A 16035-nucleotide genomic window follows, 5' to 3' on the forward strand; every position below is an offset into this window, starting at 1 on the left:
CCCTCCCTCCCTCTCCTTCAAAAGTCTCTCACCTGCTCAGGATCAGCATCATGCTGCGCTTCTCCTCCTCTTTCTGCTGCCTTCCTCTCGTTCCACAGGTCGTGCGGGTCTGCTGCCATGTCGGTCTCCGGGGGATGGATCGCCGCGTTCCTGGCGAGTATGGGAGGTGAGGGAGCAACGAGGAGGAAGGAGCTTGAGGAAGGCAAGAAGACCAAGGGAGGACGGAAAATCTAGGGGCTGAAGGAGGACGGAGCAGCGAGCAGCGAGCAGCGAGCAGCGAGCAGCGAGCAGCGAGCAGCGAGCAGCGAGCAGGAAGGGAGAGGAGAGAGAGGAGGGAGGACCTGAGGACGCCTGACTCTATGACATGATATCCCTCCACCGCCCTCATGCTCCTCCTCACACTGCTGCCCTTCAGCCCCTCCAGCTCGGCTGCCAGCTGAACGGACTCGCGCGTGGAGGAAGTCATACCGCGGAGGATGGTGCTGTAGCTCCTGCACGTCCTGCTCAGGCTCCTCCTCCTTCTCTTGCTTCCCTACCTGATGCTCTCCAGAGACAAGCTCTGCAGGGCAAGGAAGACGTCCAGGTATCTCCTGTTGAGGAACGAGGACGTCAACTCTCCGCCCTTGGCGATCGCGATCATGACGAGCTCGAGGCGCCGCAGACTCTCCCTGCCATGGAACGGATTCTCCTCCCTGCCGCACACAACCACCGCCATCACCACCTCTCCCGCTAGCATCTTGTAGTGTACGACATGGCCCGAGGGAAGCAAGAGCTCGTCCGCTCCCCTCGAGCTCTGCGCTTGCCCGACCCTCATCATCCGCAGCACAGCCTGCACTAGAGGTGAGGAGCAAGGAGAGAGTATAGTGGGCTTGTCGAAGAGGGGAAAGAGCGCTGGAAAGGAGGAGGAGGAGGAGGAGGACGAGATGGAGGACGAGGAGGACGAGGAAGACGAGGACGAGGACGAGGACGAGGACGAGGATGAGGACGAGGACGAGGAACATGAGGAACAAGAGACCTGAGCTTCCATGGCGGCTCCTCTCCCCTCCCCTCTCCCTGCAGTGACTCCTCCTCCCTCCTCCTCCACGCTCCATACGCTCCAACCCACAGGCATTGTCGCCCTATCCAACTCAACCACCACTACCCCCTCCATCGTCATTTGAATACAACTACTACCCCTTTTAATCGAGTAAATTTTGTAGGTATAATCAACTGGGGGTGATCACCCCACCCCGACTTTTGATTTTGTCGGAGACTGCAAAGGAAATCCAGATCCCGCGAAATAGGGAAGAGCGAGGAGGAGGAAGAGGAGGAAGAGGAGGAAGAGAAGGAAGAGGAGGAAGTGGACGAGGACGAGGACGAGGACGAGGACGAGGACGAGGACGAGGACGAGGAGGGGAAGGACAAGCGCAAAGATGAGGACGAGGATGCGAGCGAGAACGAAGACGAGGATGGTGACCAGGTGTTGTGAGGTATCGTCTTTCCTGGGAGGGAGGATGGAGAAAAGACGGCACGACAGCACTTTGCAACGCTGAGATGCTGAATGAAAACACAGCAAGTCCGAACATGTGTTGATTTTCATGAGCTGAGAGTTCGAACTCCAGTCTACAAGCAAACACACCCGCAAGTTTTACCCCTTTCAATGCAACACCAACACCCTCGTTATCTTTTGTGCTTCTTGGCCTTCTTGGAAGAAAACAGATCGTCTATCTCATCTGCAGCACCGCCGTCTCTCTTCAAACGCTCGTTGAACTCTGCCAACTCGTCCTTCTTGCCCTTCTTCTTCGACTTGTCTTTCTTTCCCTCCGCCTTGGGCTCGTCCTTCACCCCCAGCTTTTGGACTAGTTTGTTGAGCTTCCCGCCTGAGCAAAGATAAACATGTCACATCAAGACGATCTCAGGGCAGGGGAGAGAAAGGGAGGGAGGGAGGGAGGGAGGGAGGGAGGGAGGGAGGGAGAGAAGCGGGGGAACTGAAACTAAAGGAGAGGAGAAGGAAGGAGGACGTGAAGGGAACGGAGGGGAAAGGAAAGAAGAGGAGGGGATTGTGTAAGGGAGGGAGGGAGGGGGGAAGGAGCTCAAGGAAGAAGAGAGGATCGAGGTACGCACCTGCAAAGTTCTTGGCTTTCTCTAGATTCTCAGCAGCAATCCTCGCATCCCTTGCCGCCTCGTCCTCAACGTCCTCCTCCTCCTTGTCAGCCTTGTTGTCGTTCTTGTGCTTCTTGTGCTTCTTGGACGAAGCCTCTGCGTGCTTCCCTCCTTTCTTCCCCTCCCCTTCATCTTCTAGGATCTCTTCAAACATCTTCCTCTTCCGCACGCTCCTCTCCTCCGCCTCCATCCACTCCTTCTCCTGCTTCTCGAACTGCTCCACCCGACATTTCTTGCACACGATGGCCCCGAAGTAGTTCTTCATGAGCTGCTTGGAGCAGGACGAGAGCGCTGCCACCAGGCTTTTCCTCCTCTCGATGTTCGCGTGCTTGTAACAAGCCTCCACGATGTGGCTGCCGAACTTGTCGACAGCAAGGCTCGAGCTGAGGGAGGTGACGACGTCGACAAATTTCATCTTGGTCTTGATAGGTATCGTGCTCGAGCTCACAAAGCCCTCAACCGCCCGACTGCCCGTCGGGTCCTTGCAGATCCTGAGGAGGTAGGAGGGAGAGAGAGAGGTGAAGCTCGCTATGATCGGGCTGATGCTCTCCTCCTCGAACCGGACCATGGACTGCAGGAGTAGAGATCCCATCAGGCACGAGACCTGGCTCCATCCTCCCTGGGCAGAGTTCCCTCGCCTGCCATCGCTCGCCTCCTCCTCCTGCGCCTCCTCAAAGGACTCTGGGAGCGTTTTCAGCACGAGGATGGAAGGGACGAGGCGGGGGAAGTGCTTGGGATGGGAGAGCTCGAAGGATGCAGTGATCCACTTGACAAAGTCGCTCTGCGCCTCCTGGTTGCGGATACAGGCGTCAGCAAGGCACTTGATCACCCCAGCTCGGTTCCACTGCAGCAGGTCCTTAAGGTTCTTTCCCAGCTCCTTGAAGACCGTCTGGAGCTGGGGGGGGTCCGTCAGCCTCTCGATGAGCCGCTGCAGCACGTGGTTGGCAGTGCGCTGGCGGCAGTGCTGGAGCATGTTCCCCCTGAAGCTCTCGAAGACATGGTAGACGAACCGGTCCGGCATGCACTCGATCACTGCCTCCAGCATGTGACTGCCGCAGTCGTCCGCCGCAAGCTTCACCACCCACTCCTTGTTCACCGACGACTCTCCCTCGTCCCACTTGAGCAGCGTCTTGGTGACCCTCTCCACGATGTCGGGCAGGGTGCGCACAGAGAGGAGCAGCATCTGGAGCACAGGAGCAGCAGCAGAGTTCTTGGCCATCTGGCCCAGCTCCTCCGCCGTCTCCTCACTCGACAGCTCCTCCCCTATGCTCCTCAGTCTCTCCTTGAACGACTTGGGAACCGGCCGTCGCTTCCAGTCGCTCTCACGGAAGGCCCCGTGCGTCTGCCTCGCTCCCTGTCTCCCTCCTCCTCCCTCCGGCTTCCTGTTCGATGCAGGGCTCTCTCCAGTCTGCGCCTTGACCCTGGGCTGCAGCCCCGACAGGGCCCTCAAGATGGCCCTCAGCACGTGGGTCCCCCTTGCGTCCATCATGATTTCCATCCACCCTCCTGAAAGCTCGTCGCAGATCTCCTGGAACAGCTCCTCTAGAGGCTTCACCTCCTCAGAAAATGCTTCTGTCCCCTCCTCCTCCTCCTCCTCCTCATCCTCATCCTCCTCCTCGTTTTTATGGAAGATCTCCTCCAAGGAAGCGTTCACCAGACTGGGGATGAAGTCGAAGATAGTCTCAAGAACGTGCGAACCGTACGGGTTGAAGATGATCCTTGCCATGGCTCCTTTGAGCCCCTGGCAGACTTTGTAGAGCTGCTTTGAGGAGCACAAGAGCAAGATGCTCTGGACAGCTACACTCCCCTCCTTGTGGGTGATAAGCCGGATCATTTGGTCGGATTTTCCCATCTTCAACTCCCTCCACACGTTGTCAACGAACAAGGACCTGTCCTCATCAGTTTCAAACTCGTTCTCTTTGGCGAGTTTGGTCACTTCCTTAACGTATGGCAGAAGCGTCTCGTCCAGCCTTCCCGCTTCAGTCCCTCTCTTCAGACCCCTCTTCCCTTCCTCTTCCTCTTTCGCTGCTCCGTCGCCTCCAGGGCTCTTCTTCTTCTTCTTCTTCTTCTTGTCTGATTCCTGTCGATCGCTTTTGTCCAACTCCTCCTCGTTGTCGTCGTTCTCCTCCTTTGGTCGATCTTTCTGCTTCTTGTGCTTGGTCGTCTCCACCTTCGATTTCACCTGCTCCTGCTCCTGCTCCTGCTCCTGCTCCTGCTCCTCCTGCTCCTCCTCCTGCTCATGTTCTTCCTCTTTCTTCTTCTCCTTCTTCTCCTTCTTCTCCTTCTTCTCCTTCTTCTCCTTCTCCTGCCTCTCCCTCGAACTTTTCGCCGCCATTGCACGTGAAGTCGGCTATTATGACGAAAGCCTCATCCCCGCTCATACTACGGGCCGGGCAGGGCCCGCTCAGGCTGCGGGCGCCGGGCAGGGCCCGCTCGGAGTGACTGGCCCGGGCCATGCCGGGCGGCCGGGTCACGAGTCACCAGATCGGACCGTCCGGTGTGACTTCGAGGCTCTGAGTGAGTGCAGAGAGCAGAGTGCTGACTAGAAGTCGTCAGGACAAATAGATAGCCGGGAAAAAAACTTTTCACTGAGTCAAACAATTCCGAAGTTCAAACAATTAAAAAAAATCCTTGAAAGTTATCGGACTGCCAGTGACTCACCGTCCGGACCTGGGGTTTTACTCAAAGTTAAGTTAAAAATCAGTACGAGGAAAACTGGCAGGAGAGTCGAGGACCGTCCGATCAGGCTCGAGGCTGGCCGCGCCGGGGCGCGGCCCGGGGTGGGCCGGACTCCGGGAGCTGCTACGGGTAGTACCGTACGCCGGCCGTAGTATCATGATCATATCGGAGTCGGGCCCGGCGGGCCGGGCGGCCCGGGGGCCGCGCGCCGATTCCGCAACGTCAAGTTCAGCCTGTGAGACAGTCCGGCGGCTACGGGGCCGTAGGCCGCGGCCCGGCCACCATGCTTCTTTACTTGACTCAGTGAAGTTCAAGGCCCCCTAAGCCTGTTACAAATCAGTACTACCGTACGCGGAGCCTGTCAGTACGGTATGCCACGGTTCGTGTGACTACCGTAGTAGTGAATATGACATCAACGTACACGGTTCACTCTCAAGAGGCTAGTCAGCCCCTCGGCGCCCCTCCTCTCTCCCTCTTCCTTCCATCCGTCAGGGCTGATCAGGGCCTATCCGAGGCTCCGAGCCTACCCACCTGCCGAGTCCTCTCTCCACTCAGGCCGCCAAAGTTCCAGCGCCCGGGACTGCTGTGCGACGCCAAACCTCCATGTCTCCTCCTGCTCTTCCTGCTGGTCCGCGACTCAGTGACCTCAAGGCTGAGCGCCGCCCACTAGTCCTTCCTACCATGCCCCACATTCATCATCAGCTTCCCATCCAGCCCCTCCCTTTCTTCTTCGCCCTTGAGCAGTCTGTTTCCCAGCCACGCTCTGCTCACCCTCTCGAGCTCTAACCTCGACAGCCACGTGTCTTCAGCCCTGCAGTGACTGCCTTGGTCCAAGACCTCAGGCAGCACCCGCCGACATCCCATACATGTTGTTCTTCCATGCTCTCGGTTTCACTCTCCCCCGACAGCGACGACGAAAATAACAGAGAGTCTGCTGACCCGTCCGCGATCTCTCTCCTGCTCCTGCGCTTCTTGCGGTACACCCGACGCGCCGCCTTGCTCCAGTTGGTCGTCATCTCCACCCACGTCCCGTACCTCTCCCGGCAGCACTGCTCCAACGCCTCCAGGCTCACGTCCGCCCCGAGCCTCCACGCGAGCTGGCGGAGCTTGAGCCAGGCCTGCCGGAGCTCCTGGAGCTCGCGGGGGTCGTCGGGGTTCCTCCAGCGGCGGTTGGAGAAGAAGTAGCGCGCGCTGCTGCTCCTCGAGAAGTCCGTCGCCTCCACGTCGTCGGGAAGGATGCAGCGGTCGCGGATCTTGGGGAAGACGTTGTGCTCGAGGATCTTGTTGAACTCCACCTCCCTCACCCCGTACCCTCCCACGACTTGGCTGTGCGAGCGGACGGCAGCAGGGATCAAGTCGCTCAGGGTGTCGTACATTGAGAGGCGGCCCTGGCGGGGGATGAAGAGGTGGTTGAGGGAAGGAACGGCTCGGGAGACCTGTGGGGAGCGGAGCGGTCAGGGAGGGGAAGCAGGAGACAAGAGGTACCGTACCGCTTCAGCGAAGGCGAGGGCAACTTGACAGCCTTGGAGGCGGGAGAGGCAGAGGGCCTGACTATGAGGCGAGCGATGAGGGTTGGGGACGCAGAGATGGGCGAGCGTGAGAGGATACTTGCGACAGCAGATGCCGCTGATAACCATCAACTTCGCTTGGCAAGTTCCACAAGTTGACGGTAGTAATCAGAGGGTTACCAGCCTGCCATAGTACTAGGCTAGCGGCAGTCACTTCAGTACTATGATGGTCAGTACTACTACCGGTAGGACCGGACCGGGGGGGCACGGGGCCCTGTGCACCTTCCAACGCTGCGCAGCTCGAACTTGCTAAGAATCCTCCGACAAGATTTCAATTCTCCCTTCAAGGCTTGAGCGCCTGTAATTTGATGCTGAATTCCATCCCAGATTTGGAGTTACATCATATCGTGATCATTGAAGCTCCTCCTCTTCCATCGGGAGCATCCGAAGGGATGGAGACCTGGCGCGGCTGCTGCAACGACGACCGTTGCACGCACGCACGCGATAAGCAAATTGGCGTCACGAGCTCAGTGATCGACGATGCTGGAGGAGGAGCCACGCGACTCAGGCGATCGGACTGACGTCAGCAGCAGTGCTGTTCATCACTTAGACTAGGCTCTTTCTATCATAAATCATGCAACTTCTCAACGGAGCTCTTTTTCAAGATTGCTTCTTCCAAGGTTGAGCTTCCGAAGCGTCTCACCAAACGGTCGAATGACCCTCAGCCTCGCGACCTTGATCGGAGCCTCGGCGGAGCGAGACGGGCCTTCCGTCACGGTGGGGACCAGTTGTGTCAATCGGGTACTATGATCAAAGAACTTAGCCTGCTGGACCCAACAGCTGCAGTGCCGCAGCCTGTACCAACTTGAACTTCGGAAGGTACCATCGGACCCACTAAGTTAGTTTCCCTGGCATCGCTGACTCCGAGCGTGGCCCGGGCAACACTGCCGCCCCGGGCCGCTCAGACCGTCTCCGAGTGAGCGACTGCCAGGCCACTGAAGACCGAGTCGCGCGCCACCTGCCGGCACGGTCACGCACTCGGACCGACCGTGACTCGTGACGCGGGTCAGCCGGCCGCCCGGCGTCACCTGCGCAGTGCCGCGTGCCGCGGCCCCGGCCCCGGCGCCCGGCGGCGGCGAACTGTTGAACGGCCGCGCACGCGGCAACGGTCCGAGCACCGGCCAGTGTCACCTGGCGGCGCCGAGTCACGCGCGGCGGCAGTGGCCGTGATCGGACGGGGCCGGGCCCCGGGGCCGCAGCGCCCTCAGCCCGGCCGCTGGCCGCACTGAGTTCCGATCACCGAGTGACTCAGTGAGTCGTACGGTAAGTTTACTCAACAGGGAGTTCGGAACTTGAAGACTGAGGCAGACTCGCGCGGTGGAGGCCATGGCTGATCGGGTAAGGCAGACGAGCAGGGAGGGGAGAGGAAGGGGAGGAGGGGAAGGGTGCAGATGGTGAGGGAAGGATTGGCAGCTGTAGACCGAGAGAAAAGGAGTGCATGGGAGTACCGATGTGTGTAGAGAGATTCCATGTCACTGTACACGTCAAGGGGTTGATATAGGATGCCTCGATGGAGAGGGGATGGGATGAAGTTTCTAGTTCAACTCCTGATCTCAAATGCAACACGTGCTTCAGATGCAGCATGTGACTGGACGTGACGACTGTGAGACAGGACTGGAAGGATCTCAGTGGATCCGGGTTCTCTAGTCTCTTCCTAGTGTTCTGCTTGCTGGTGTCAGGAACCGTGTACGACATCAAGCTGAATGCTCCTACCATGGGATCGATTCCTGATCCGAAAGCAGGTCCTCTCTCCTTGGCTCGCTCTTTGCTGATGCTCACAGATTGTAGGCATCATCAAGCCCCAGGCTTTCATGGTCGGGAGGATAAACGGACAGTATGTAGCAGAAGGGATATCGGCAGGCTTCCTTGTGTTTGTTGGAGGCCTGGGATTGGTCCTGCTGCACAGGGCTGACGAAGGCTCTGCAAGTAACAGAAACAACCGATTCTTGCTCATCTTCGCTGGCTTCTTAAGCATCATCATCGGTTTCAATCTTCTAACAGCTTTCGTTCGGATAAAGGTGAAGTTTTCAAGATCTCCTCATAATATGTGCTAACAACAAGAAATTTACATTCAGATTCCTGGCTACCTTCTTTCATCAGTGTGAGAGTGCCAGCATTTTCAGTCTTCCTGGCAACATCAATTCTTTTCTCCCCCCCAACCGCCTTGCAGAGCGTCTTGCTGTTCAGATCTATACTTGGGGGCTCCTCCTGTAGATACTTGTCTCGATGGAACTCTCAACTCGTCGACCTTCCTTGGTAGTTTGGTCCTGTCCTGCAGGATTCCATTCTTGGGGACTTCAGTGTTGATGTATTCCTCGACTGGGCTCACAGCCACATTGATCACTTTCTCCTCCATGGGCTCGATCCTATCAGATCGTTCCCGTTTTGCAATTCTCTCCTGGGACGCAGACATGCAAGTCAAGTTTCGATGTTGTGGTGGATCCGAGGAAAATGCAGGCAGGGAGCATACCTTGTACGTCTTGACAATGAAGGAGTGCAGCATGAGGAACATGTTACAACCGCACATCACAGTGATCTTTGCAAAGGCAAGTCAGGAAAGTCGCCAAGGTCGAGCATGAGGTGAGACAGGTGAAAGAGTAGAGCTACCAGCGAGATCAACGCGATGATCGTGATGGGCAGTCCAATGGAGAGGGCAAGGTACGCCGTTCGACACCTGTTGTCTATGTAGACTCCAGAGCTCAGATCCCTTGCACTCGAGGTCAGGAGACCAACGTCACGGAGATGAACATGTCCTGGTCTTACCTCCTGTCGTCTCTCAACGCCTTGAATAAGACACAAGCCAGGATGGAGCGCCGAACGGCATCATCATCAGTGAAGTACTCGATGTCCCACTTGGCCATGTAGTTGCCGTCTTGGCCGCGCACGCACAGATCTGCCGAGTAGTTGTCTCTATTGCTGTAGTCTGCAATCTGAGCCTTTGCCACTTTCTGCTCCGAGGGGTTCTTTTCAGATGTGAGGGAGAAATCGATTTGGTAGGAGGTGAGGGGGACGGTTGGAGTCGATATGGTCCAGTAGTTCTCCGTAGAGGAGCTCTTGATCTGGTAGTTGACAAGCGGGACTGATGACGTTGAGCTCGCTGGGCTCGCTGACCCTGTAGAAGCTTGCACAGTCTCCATGATAGACGTTTCCTCTCCGTTGCAGCCGAATGTCTTGAACATTGTACGTATGCGCCCCGTGCTCTGCGTGCTCTCTGGTAGGACCTGCCCATCACTGAAGGACATATCACCTCCTCCTCCCTCCTGCTGCATCCTCGTCTTCGCATAATCCCCAGGAATATTGCAGTCTTTCCACCACCGTATCAACTTCACGTTCGTTCCCCCCACACTCGACTCCACCGAGCCAGCGTAAGACCAGTAGGAGCAGGTGGAGGGTCGGATCTCAACGGACCCGGAGGAGACGCGCATGTCTGTGCAAGCCTCTCCTCTCGTCGCCATCGCCCAGCATGCCCCCGCTACCAGCGTCTTCCATCGCATGCTGCTGCCGCCCTAGGTTTGCTAACCTAAACCTGCTCTTACCCCACCCCACAACTATGATTTACCCTACCCTCTATTTTCAACTTCATCGCAGCTGATATGAACCCCTACTGTGTTGAAAAAGTACCCTACCCCTTGACTAGCCTTTCGTTGTCAAAAACGTCAAAAACGATCGAAGGAAATGTCGAGAGGGGGCGGGGGGGGGATGCGACGGCGGGCAGGCATGCAGCTGTTGAGATCGCCCTAGCATCCTCCTCGTCCTCGTCCTCGTCCTCGTCCTCGTCCTCGTCCTCGTCCTCGTCCTCGTCCTCGTCCTCGTCCTCGTCCTCGTCCTCGTCCTCGTCCTCGTCCTCGTCCTCGTCCTCGTCCTCGTCCTCGTCCTCGTCCTCGTCCTATGATCTCCTCTCCTCTCTCTAGCTCGTCGTCCTCATCCACGTCCCCTCCCTCCCTAACATGGTTGAACTCGATCCCATCGTTACATGCCCACGACCAGGCTCCAGCAGAGCAGGTGAGCAGGCGCAGAGCTCTGAAGGGAGCTTACAAGCTGAGGAGAGAAGACTCAGGAGAAGTCATAGGGATCGACCAGACTCCCTTCATCGTCGGTAGGGGGCACCGATGCAACCTGCGTATCAAGCACGATCAAGTCAGCTCCACGCACTGCATCCTCCACTTCTTCTCTCAGTTCGATGACGTGTTCCTGGAGGACTGCAGCTCCAACGGCACCTACGTCAACGGCGAACGTGTTGACTCGGTAGCTCTGCTGCCTCGCCATGCTAGGATCGGAATCACAAAGCAGCATGTCTATGTTCTTGAGTCGTCTCAGTCGCTAGCTGAAGGCACTATAGAGAACTTGAAGGCTGCGGGCAAGAACGTCCATGGGAACACAGAAGAAGTGACAGGAAAGCACCTCAGGTCTTACGCTGCTCACGCGTCATTCACATTGATTCGTTGTTGTCTCTTTCAGGATATTCGAGGATAGCTTTGTACCATCCAAGGCGGGGAAAGAAGCCAATGTTCAGTCAGGCATCGAGTTTGTCAACCCTGCTCTCCCCATTACAGCCACCTCGAAACATTCTTTGACCAAGAAGAAGCGCGCTAGAAAGGTCAAGAGCAAGTCAACTAGTCAAGAGCAGGTCAACAAGTCAGTCGGGCCCCTCTTCATTTCCGGGGAGCATCCAATCCAAAGAATCAGTGATGTAGCTATCCTCTCCCTCCTCCTCTGACCAGCAGCCTGCAGCTGAGCAAGATCTTGTCAGCTGGACAGACGACTCGCACAACCCTGACACCTCGGCGTCGTTGGAGATGGTGGGAGCAGATGGAGGGAGTGGGGTGGCGAAGGGGGGAGATCAGTTTTGATTGTGTACCTCGATCCGATATCGACATGTTGTTTGTTGTACGTCCTCTTTGACGTGTTTGTCGTTGATGTGTTGATGTCTCCGCCTCTTGACATCTTGACTTGTCAGGCTCCTGTCAAAACTTCTTCCGAGTGGCCTTTGGTGACTCGCGGCCCGTCGCCGCTGCAGCTTGCGATCGACTTTGCGGCAAGGAAAGGAGGAGGAGAGGGAGTGGAGGGCATGAGGAAGGAGCTCCTGGGGACAGAGGAGAGATCAGCATTGAAGTCAGCAGAAGCGAGGAAGATCGGGTGATGATGAATGATGATGATGATGATGATGATGATGATGATGATGATGATGATGATGATGATGATGATGATGATGATGATGATGATGATGATGATGATGATGATGATGATGATGATGATGATGATGATGATGATGATGATGATGATGATGATGATGATGATGATGATGATGATGATGATGATAATGATGATGGTGGTGGTGGTAGTGGTGGTGGTGGTATTGATGATTATGACGATTATGATGATGAAAATGACGAGGTTGATGATGTTGGATATTGATGAACAAAGAAGGAGGAGGAGGTGGTGGAAGTGATGTTGGAGGAGGAGGAGGAGGAGGAGGTTGTGATATGACTTTAGGAAGAGTCATCGTGTGAACAGCTCAGGCAGTCAGGCAGCCGGCGACTCGTTCGATGTCAGCGGAGGAAGGAGGAGCTCGAACAAGCTGGAGCGTGAGGGATCAGATGACACAGCCATCCAGCTATTCGCTGCTGCTGCTGCTTCCTCCACCAAAGGAAGTTTCTCAGCTCTTGATGAGATTCAGAGTTTCCTTCAGCCTCCAGATCAGACTCTCCCCGCCACAAAGGACAAAATTCTTTCTCCTCTTCCTCCTCGCTCGCAAGGTGAGCTAGAAATTAAGTGGGGATGGTGTACAGTCAAGTGCCGACGGTCAAGGTTTTTGTCCTTCAACAGGTTCTCTCCTCCTCCTCCTCCTTCTCCTCCTCCCTTTCCCCTCGTCCTCCAACACCACCTTCCCCCCCCCCCCCCCCCTCCTCTCTCCCTGCCATTGTCGCTCCTCAAGCTGCTGCCTTGCCCCCTCTTCTTGTCCCTACCCCTTTCCACCACCTCATCGTTTCACAGGAAGTGCTTTCTGCGGCTTCAGGACGACTCTCTAATGCTCAAGTGCGTGAAGATGAATAGCGACAGTAAGTGAAGAGGTTGAGGAGGAGGGAGGAGCAGCAGGGTGAGCACGAAGGGGAATAAGAAGAGCAGGAGCAGGAGGGCAGGAGGGCAGGAGGAGCAGGAGGAGCAGGAGGCAGGGTGCAAGAGGCAGGGGCAGCAAGAGCAGGAGGCAGGAGGCAGGAAGCTAGAGGCAGGAGGCAGGAAGCAGGAGCCTGTCTTACGACTTGTTTGCAGTTGCGCTGCAGTGCTTCATGAGTTTGGACGCCAAGAAAGTTTTGATGCTCGACGTCAAGCAGTGGCAGGCGGCTCTCTGCCCGAGGAACAGCAGGAGACTCTACCTCACCTGGCAACCTGCTGGAGGAGAGCTGGGAAAGAGCTGGGAGGATCTGCCCCATCCGTCTGCTGACGTCAGCCCGTACGGGCTGCTGGACTTTCCGCTGGGACGGGGCTTGTTCGAGTTGACCTTGAGGAGCGAGGAGGAGAGAGGAGACTGGTACCTCCTTCTCCTCTCCCGCAGCGAGTGCGCTCGAGCCAGCTACCTGGCGTGATGGGGATGCTGAAGAGCAGGAGGGCGAGAAAAAGGAGCAAGCGGAGGGAGGAGGGAGGAGGCAGGGAGGAAGGGGAGGAGGGGGGGAAAAAGTTTATGTAGTTGATGAGAATGTGAATATACATGTAGGGGTAGATGTCATCTTGTTGATATTCTGTGAGCGATGCAAACTTAATTGAAATGTAAGGATATTGTTAACGGAGGGTTTGATTCTAATGAAATTGTCGATAGATCGCGATGAAATGGTCAAAGATCTCACACCTTGAACTCAATGCTCTCATGTTCTCACCAGGTTATGTGGAGATGATTGAGAAAACATCCGGTTAAGGAGAAAGGATTCTGTGTTATGCGCAGGGAAGTGAAGAAGGAATCGATATCAGCTCTTGCCGACGATAGAAGTTTGGTAGCAGAAAATCACATTCACACACTATTGAGGAAGGAGATTGCCTGAGTTTTCTGTTCCTTTTCAATCCTCTGGCAGCAGTCAAACTACATGAAAGTAGATGCTCATTTGGTTGAAGTCGAGCTTGTTGATGCTGCTGCTGCTGCTGATGATGATGATGATGATGCAGAGTTTGCTGATACTGAATATGAATCGAATCGACGATAACTTGAACTTCCCTTTCACAAGTTTAATAATCGAAGAATGTGAACATTACATAAGAGGTTGCAGAAAGAATGCTAGAAGTATGTACAAGACCTGATAAACATGGGAGATTGCTAGTTTGAGGTAGAAGTGATATCATCGTTGAGGGAGGTTTCGGACAACAGCCGTGAAAAGATCGTTGAAGCAAGTTTGAACATTCTCTCCACTGCAGTCAAGAAAGAGGGGAAGGATTAGAAACGAAAAGACGAAAGAAAGGGAGGAGGAGAAAAAGAACAAAACAGTCAGCATTTCCAACATGAATCATCATCATCGTATTAATCATCAACACCAACAATAACCTCTCCACTCCTCGTGATCCCTTCACCAGCCTCAATGCAATCATCCCAAGGTTTGTTCGAATTCATCATCGTCATCATCACATCTCTCAACCTGTTTGCAGATGTTTCGAAGTACAAGTAACCGTTCTTGTTCGCCCATGCTTGCGCTTCCTTGGGTTTCACTTCTCTGCTCTTGCTGTCGCACTGCCCACAAACGTCAGGGAGGAGGAAGACAACGAGTTACCATGACAGGTAAGGAATGGCAGCACAAGAAATGAAACTGAGAATTTGGCAGAGGGGAGAGGGGTGGAGAGGAGGAGGGAGTGAGAAGGGAAAGAGGAAGGATGAAGGATGAAGGAGGGAGGAAGTAAGAGTGAAGAGGGAGCATGGAGGATTGGACGACAAGTGTTTCCTCCTACCTTGTTCCCACAGACAGCGACCTGCATGTCCTTCGCCCCATGTTTGTACGCCTCCTGCACCCAACCTTCCAGCGCCTCGAAGCTCGCGCGATTGCTCACATCGAACACTAGGATCGCCTGCAACACTGCTTCAGCCTCCTGCTCCTGCTCCTGCTCCTGCTCCTGCTCCTGCTCCTGCTCCTGCTCCTGCTCCTGCTCCTGCTCCTGCTCCTGCTCCTGCTTCAGCCTCCTGCTCCTGCTCCTGCTCCTGCTCCTGCAAGCACTCTCCCTCCCTCCCTCCTCCTCTCAGCGTCGTCTCACCCCCTGAGCATCGCGATAGAACTCGTTGCGCACGTCGAAGTACTCCGGCCCTCCCGCAAGGTCCCAAAAGTTCGCCTTCACCTGCATGGAGGGTGAGGGAGGAAGCAGCAGGGGAGGCCAAGGGGAGCAGGGCGATGGTGGGGAGAATGGAGAAGAGGTTGTGGATAGTAATGGTGATGATGATAACAATATGCAGAACGACTAGTCTGCGGTGCTGATTGTGATGCACAAGAAATCTTGAGACAGTGACGTTGTCGATAATGAGATGATAAGAATGGGCAGAGAAGATAAAATGTCATGATAGGAAACAGATGACGATGCAAAGAGGATTTCCCAGTTGCGCTGGACCTGCTGGTTGCTCACAACGACCGATTTCACGCCGTAGTCCACGCCGATGGTTGAGATGTATTTGGAGACGAACTGAACGACAGGAAGGCAGAGAGTAAGAGAATTTCAGGGCACAGGGAGGAAGAACATGCACGGGAAGGAGGGGGGAAGGAGGAGAGGGGAGAGGGGAGGGGAATCGAAAGTAAAGGGAAAATGAGATGCAGGGAGGGCAGGAATGGAGAGGGAAGACTGGGAAGATGCTGACCTTCTCCTCGCAGTATCTCTTGATCAGACAGGATTTACCACATCCTGCGTCCCCCATGCTGATGATTTTGATGCGGATAACATTCCTCTTTGGCGGTTTCGGCACTGTAATGCTAGTTCGCTCCATGTTTCACGGTAGCCTGGATAAGAAAGAGAACGAGCCTGAGTATTCATGAAGAGCATACCAACCCTCCATCATGAAGAGCATACCAACCCTCCATCATGAAGGCCATACCAACCCTCCATCACGAAGACCATACCCATTCCTACTGGTAGCGAACACGTTCTTTCTTTGCATCTTATCACCATCAACCTACTTCCCCGACCTTCCCTGCCACCCGGCTTCTTCGAGAAAGTAATCCTATGTTTCTTCAACTAAGTACAGATCAGTGTACGCTCTCCTTTCAACCATCCCTCTCTGGCGCTCTCCCTTCCTGCCTCCACTCCAAGTAATTTCAAACACTCTTATGCTGGTCCTATTGATACAACTTCACTTACATCCCTCGTCTAATCTCCTATTGTTCGTACATCTGTGTTGAACACCATGCTTGTTCCTGCCCTATTCGTTCTCGAACTTGATGCCCCACGTATCTTCATGCACACAATCGTCTCAATGATCGATATCTCTCCTCTCCTTCCCTGTTTCTCTCCCTCTCCCTCTCCCTCTCCTCTTCTTCTTAGCATCTTCCCGCCAACGACGTTGATTCCATTGCGCCATCAGTTAAAATTTCACAACGACGACCCCCTTGACCCGATCACCACCCACCCCACCTATTTATCACAATTTCAACGATGACCCCCATGACCCGATTACCACCTACCCGTGGTT

The 16035-nt window shown here is 55.2% G+C and overlaps 6 protein-coding genes across 6 annotated transcripts; 2 read left to right on the forward strand and 4 right to left on the reverse strand.

Moving 5' to 3' along the window:
* Positions 1-17: 17 nt before the first annotated feature.
* Positions 18-817, reverse strand: GUITHDRAFT_116936 (hypothetical protein; the record flags this gene model as incomplete). Its single annotated transcript, XM_005823837.1, has 3 exons — positions 18-150; positions 357-491; positions 537-817. The coding sequence occupies 3 exons, from the start codon at positions 815-817 to the stop codon at positions 18-20; spliced, it is 549 nt and encodes a 182-aa protein (XP_005823894.1).
* Positions 818-1659: 842 nt separating this feature from the next.
* GUITHDRAFT_145412 (hypothetical protein) lies at positions 1660-4477 on the reverse strand (the record flags this gene model as incomplete). The annotated part of the gene is made up of 2 exons (XM_005823838.1): positions 1660-1859; positions 2104-4477. 2 exons carry the CDS (start codon positions 4475-4477, stop codon positions 1660-1662), a joined length of 2574 nt encoding a protein of 857 aa, XP_005823895.1.
* A 1126-nt stretch (positions 4478-5603) lies between these two features.
* Positions 5604-6458, reverse strand: GUITHDRAFT_116938 (hypothetical protein; the record flags this gene model as incomplete). The annotated part of the gene is made up of 2 exons (XM_005823839.1): positions 5604-6257; positions 6312-6458. 2 exons carry the CDS (start codon positions 6456-6458, stop codon positions 5604-5606), a joined length of 801 nt encoding a protein of 266 aa, XP_005823896.1.
* A 1245-nt stretch (positions 6459-7703) lies between these two features.
* Positions 7704-8748, forward strand: GUITHDRAFT_155106 (hypothetical protein). Its single transcript, XM_005823840.1, has 4 exons — positions 7704-7727; positions 8002-8131; positions 8178-8407; positions 8465-8748. Exons 1-4 carry the CDS (start codon positions 7716-7718, stop codon positions 8492-8494), a joined length of 402 nt encoding a protein of 133 aa, XP_005823897.1. The 5' UTR covers positions 7704-7715; the 3' UTR covers positions 8495-8748.
* Positions 8749-10277: 1529 nt separating this feature from the next.
* Positions 10278-12973, forward strand: GUITHDRAFT_116941 (hypothetical protein; the record flags this gene model as incomplete). The annotated part of the gene is made up of 7 exons (XM_005823841.1): positions 10278-10795; positions 10848-11074; positions 11121-11188; positions 11347-11525; positions 11883-12215; positions 12384-12448; positions 12660-12973. 7 exons carry the CDS (start codon positions 10278-10280, stop codon positions 12971-12973), a joined length of 1704 nt encoding a protein of 567 aa, XP_005823898.1.
* A 649-nt stretch (positions 12974-13622) lies between these two features.
* On the reverse strand, positions 13623-15362 carry GUITHDRAFT_155108 (hypothetical protein). The gene is made up of 6 exons (XM_005823842.1): positions 15208-15362; positions 14964-15035; positions 14616-14696; positions 14316-14432; positions 14009-14100; positions 13623-13784 (listed from the first exon to the last, which is right to left on the reverse strand). The coding sequence occupies exons 1-6, from the start codon at positions 15331-15333 to the stop codon at positions 13715-13717; spliced, it is 558 nt and encodes a 185-aa protein (XP_005823899.1). The 5' UTR covers positions 15334-15362; the 3' UTR covers positions 13623-13714.
* Between the last annotated feature and the right edge of the window lie 673 nt (positions 15363-16035).

This window comes from Guillardia theta (genome assembly GCF_000315625.1).
Source record: "Guillardia theta CCMP2712 unplaced genomic scaffold GUITHscaffold_102, whole genome shotgun sequence".
Taxonomy (NCBI): Eukaryota; class Cryptophyceae; order Pyrenomonadales; family Geminigeraceae; genus Guillardia; species Guillardia theta.